Source organism: Populus alba, chromosome 11, assembly GCF_005239225.2.
Source record: "Populus alba chromosome 11, ASM523922v2, whole genome shotgun sequence".
NCBI classification, from domain to species: domain Eukaryota; kingdom Viridiplantae; phylum Streptophyta; class Magnoliopsida; order Malpighiales; family Salicaceae; genus Populus; species Populus alba.
Window position 1 is genome coordinate 4750043 of NC_133294.1, and position 5519 is coordinate 4755561.

The 5519-nt window shown below is 35.5% G+C and overlaps 1 protein-coding gene across 1 annotated transcript; it reads right to left on the reverse strand.

Annotated features, from left to right (window-relative positions):
* Positions 1–506: 506 nt before the first annotated feature.
* Positions 507–1834, reverse strand: LOC118042546 (protein S40-5). Its single transcript, XM_035050247.2, has one exon. It carries the CDS (start codon positions 1708–1710, stop codon positions 1051–1053), a length of 660 nt encoding a protein of 219 aa, XP_034906138.1. The 5' UTR covers positions 1711–1834; the 3' UTR covers positions 507–1050.
* Between the last annotated feature and the right edge of the window lie 3685 nt (positions 1835–5519).

The following is a 5519-nucleotide window of genomic DNA, read 5'->3' on the forward strand; positions in this document are numbered from 1 at the left end:
ACAATCATTGATGAATGAATTGTACTTCAACTGGTATATATTCCCATCTATTTTTTTTAGAGATTTTGAAGGAATAAGACGAAGAATTCCCCTACCTTGAATATCTTTGTGCTAATTAATTACACATTATGTTCTGCAGGAAGATTTCATGGAAGTTAATTTTTGTATAACCTATGAAATTAAGTTATTCCACATATTAAACCCAATGAGACACAATAATTGAAGCATGGTACACATTTATCGGAAGGGATCTAACTCGGAAATCTCATTTAGATCACGAAGATGACATATGATTCTTCGCTTAAATAGTAATTTCGCGCATTCAAGAACAGATCAATCACGGTATTGGACAGTTAAACCTTCACGCAGCTTGACTGTTAACACAAACATGAACCATGGATGAACAAGGAAACAGGTATCTTTCTTTATCTTCTTCTAAATTTGAGTGTAGAATTAAGGTCTAAACAACTAGAACTGATGTAAAAGATGTAAATTAATGCCCCGTATGAACAAGAAGAGAAATAATTTTGTTTTCGTGGACAACAATGAATCAGAAAGAAGAAGGGAGATTGTAATTTAGTACTTGTATGTACTTGCATGTCCTGCAAGGGTAAACACTGTGCTTAGATTTGCTCGCATTCATGGTCTTTGCTAACTCACAAAAGTAGATGTGTTTTCCACAGCGTTTGACATTTTCTTTTGCCTTTTCTGTTCCCCTTCCATTTTTACATGAACAAGCCAGCCTCTAGGCATGGCTAGCTGCTACTTAATGATTGAAATTACCAAATTACCACTAACAGTAAGAGGGTACAAACTCCAAATTCCAACCTAAGGACAGGGACAGAAGCAATGGTAATATCGCATTACCCCTCCTTCAGAATCATGCTCGAGCTCACTCGCTGCTGAGTTGACTCCCCTTCGAAGCCGAGCCAACCCGGCCGAATCATTGCCCACGAAAAAATCACAAGCGTTCTTTTTTGTTTTTTTTTTTTTTTTTTTTAACGATAGCAACAACGACAGCAACTTCCATGTGATATAGCTACAAAATGATCAGCCATCAAACCCGGTCTGGCTCCACACCGCATCACGCACGCGCCTCATGTCGCGGCCCTTTAATGTCCGGCCAACACCCTCGACCACGGAGGCACCGCCTGCTTTCCTGCTCCGTGCATACTCACGCGCCAAGTATTCGTGCGGGGGGACCATCTCGGACTCGTGATCGTCGAACCCGTCATCCGAGTCCTGCAACGACTCAACCGAGTTGACTCGGTAAATCTTGCTCCAATCAGGCACGTTCACGGGAGCTGATGTGGCCATGTGACGAGGTGACGCCGATGCCACGAGATCGTTCCCACGAAACTGGTGCACGATTCTCGAGGAGGCTGTTCTGTTGCTCCCAGAAGAAGAATCTTCGAAGGCCAAGGACAGCCCACCCATGTTGCGGTCATCTCGTGGGATTCTACGGCGGCCTCCGCTGATAGACATGTGGTCGAAACTACCCTCCAGTTCTGCGCGTGGATTCCACGCTCCGTTCGAATTACTAGCGGCACTGTCACTCCGGTCAGCCGTGTCGTCCACCATCGACCACACATCTTCCTCACCCAGCTCGGACCCCTCGTTCACGATCGGGACTTGGCCGTTGCCATAGCTGTAGTTACTCCCTAACAATCGTTCGCTGCGACTTGTTGTTAGTCTCCTGCCCTTGGCCATATAGTGTCATGAAATTCTTGGTGACGAGACAAAAAAATAAATATATACTACACTATACAGCTTCTATAAGGCACAGTGGCGAGATGTTGTCAGGAGTCCATTAGAGAGGCTCTAACATAAGGTGGCTTTGAGGGAGGAGACATGTATATATAATAATAGCATTTGTTTTTCAGTAAAGGAAGCTTGATTTTTCATTTCATGTGAATTTGGAGTTCATTTTGTCTTCATCTCATGAGCTCCAATCAAGCAAAATGTATGGATGGTGAGAGCGGAAGACGCCAAGAGTGGCGAGGAACTGTAAAAAAGGAAAAAACAACGGAGTTGGGTTTTTTTTTTTTACAATGTTATTAAAATTCAATTCAGGGCTTAAGATACAGGTTTCAAAATGTAATTGTTTTGGGATTTTTTTTTTAAGTTAAAACTATTTTGTTTTGAAAATAATTATAAAAAATCAAATTATATCTTGCACAGTTTTTTATTTATTCGACATATCCAACTTATCAATTGAATAAATTAAATTGCTTAGATTTTTGCATAATTTAATATAAAATTCAATTTAAATAAGTGATTTGTTAGATAATAATATAAATTATATTTTGATACCTCATTTAATAGATTAAATGTTTTGGTTGAATTATTTTTTTAACATGATATTAAAATTTACTATTCTTATTTATTTGTATAAATTTCAAATCTAAAAAGTTTTTACTCGAGAGGGTATATTGAAAAATAATATAAATTATATCTTAAAATCTCACCTAGTAAGCATTTTAATTGAATTGGTTATTTAAGAAAAAATTATAAGGTTTAACTGAATTAAATTTTCAGACAATTTAATATAAAACTCATTGGACATCAGACCTTGAATTAACAAATTATCGAGTATATAACGTAAGCGATATCAGGTTAATTTAATAACAATGTTTTTATTTGGGTGTGTTTTTCACTTGCTTTTGGAAGCAAGTGAGGTGCACTAACCAATGACTTAGGAAAGAAGATTGTTGGGTGCGAAAGGAGAGTGAAGGTTACATGAAAATGACTTGCCGGATTTGGATATTGGATTATAAATTGTGGACTATATTTCACTATTTTTAGTCTATAGGATTTTCATCATATTCATCTCATGGGACTTTCTTTGGTAGCTTCCACCTGTCAATATTACAATCATGCCATGTTTACCTAATGCTTTTCATTTTTTAAAAACGTATTTGTTTGGTGTGTTGTTTTGAAATTCCAATCATGGAGGATTGGGATGAACATTGGAGGATTAAGATTTCATAATCCCAGGATTAAGAAACATACCATTGTGATTAAGTCTATGTAATTATGGACTAATTAAGATGAATTAAGTCATACACACTTCAATGTATTGCCAATTTTCTCGATTTTCATAAGATTTTAAAATTAAAATACCTGAACTATGATTAAGTTCATAATTTAAACACCCTACTAATTATCAATTGATTTAGTTCTAATAACATGCAATATCCATGAAAAAAAAATAATATTAAAATTTATTGCCGGAATAAAATCAAACCCTATAATAGCTTATAGTTGAGATTTTATATTGTTATTTATTTTAGAGTTTATAATTTAATCTAAATATTATAGAAATTGACTCAAATAAATTAGTGCATAAGATATAAATATTATCAAACCTGACGTGTATCTAACATAAAATATATATATATATATATATATTTATATTATATAGATATATACTTACAACCTTTATATTTTCTTTAATCCAGTCTTAATATTAATAATATATACTACAATTTTATTTTTTATTGATTATTGAATAATAAATATTCAATAGATATGGAAACCAGATGAACATGTAAAATTCATTAGCTGATGTTCAAGCGATAGTTTTATTATGAACATAGAGAAACCGACATGTGGTTACCTGTTCCCGTTTTTCTCTTAATAACCCAAACAAGTCACGAGGTTTGATGTTAAGTGTCCATGCCACGTCAGATTTCATTATCTTCCGTCAACGGGCCCCACCCTATGAGCCTATCTTGTTTGACAAATGTTGATTTGCAATTCAAAGCAGGCCCCATCATCCACGTGGGCTCGTCAGCACCAAGCTGGCTCCTTTCCATGCCCTTTCACAGCCCAACACGTGTACGCTTCCAATTGACGTGTGTCCCACTGTCCATGTCACATGACGCCACGTGTCAAGAGGTCATAAATTGCTAGAATAAAGGAGGGGGCGTGGAGCCGGTGGGTGACGACGGCGATAAAATCAAGCCACCATTTTTGCATATAATTGATGGGTGAGGAAGTAAACTTGAATTTGGTGTATGGTTAAAATAATCGCCCACTTGCAGCTCATGGGTTTTCAAAAGCAAAGTGTTTTGTGTCTTCTTGATGGCCACATTGGACGGCTGAGAATGGAGGTCATGGGTCCTCCAAGGACTTGTCCTTTTTCAATTAAACAAAGAAACCTTATCTCTATTCACTATCATATTAAATTCAAGTACATTCTTCCTTTCTATCAAGTTTTATAGCTACGAAGATGGTCAAGATCAATTAAAAATAATATAGTTCTGATTTTAATAAATTAAATTAAAACGACACCACTTAATTTCTTTTTATAGTTAAATTGAGCCTTAACTTTATTTTAAGTATTAAATTACTTAATCTAAATTAACTCTTACCTAACTTTTTTAAACTTCGCCTGGATGAGGTCCAAATCGTGCCGCGGGCTCGAAATTCCCCGCTGCCCCACGGCTGTGAAGTAGGAGTGTTTGAATTGATGAGTGATGACCCCTCCCCTTCTCTTTAGTGGCATGAGGTGGGACCCCTTTTTACTTGCTGGGCTTGCCAGGTGGGACCCTCGCCCATCCCTAGCAAAACAAGGGTTGAACCTATCACTGTTGAAATCAGTATCCTATGCCCTCTGCTTGCACATGTTAATGCTAGGCAGAGTTTGTTTTTACTAGTGGAGTTGTGGGTGGCGTGTTTTAAATGTACGTTTGGTTTTAAAAGAAATACTAAGTTGATATATTTTTTTAAATGATTTTAATGTGTTAATATTAAAATAAAATTAAGGAAAAACCATTTTAATGAATTTTAAAATGAAAAACAATATTAAAACCAAAACAATTGCAATCAATCATCAATCATTTAATTTCTCAAGCGACATAGTCGGGAGGGAGAATCTAAGCTTAGATACCATGAAGAAATCTTATATGCACGTGATCAATTGATCTTGATTTTGTGTCTTGTCATTGGAGGAAAAATGTGAATCTCGACTGGAAAGTAAGTTTATGTGGGGCAAGTGATCTTATGGAAGACGACCCTGCAATGGCACAGTAAATTGGGAGAATGGTGTCTGTGTTTAGTTTTAATTTTTATATTTACAAGATAAAAAACACAGTTAAATATTTAGTAATAAATCAAATTGTGTTTTATATTGTGGAATTCATTAAAAAATTGAGTTTTAAACACAATTTTTATAAAATAATTTTAATCAAGTTTTGTAAAATTTTATTTGTTTTTATATTTTAAAAATAATTTTTTAAAAAATTAATAAGCTGGCAACTCGCTCGGCAGAAGGAGAACGTGTGTAAATTACAAGTCAGAGTCATTCCAGGAACTGATGTAATGTAAGAAGGGGTAAATTAAGTGAACCAACAAGCGATGCATGCATCCCACTCAAGCATTTGGATCCTTTCCATTTCTTATCCCTTTAATTTGGCGGCTATAAGAGATTCTTCGACACCATATATATATATATATATATAATATATATATATATAACATCCAATCTTCCAGGAGCCAACCCCTTGTCATTTACT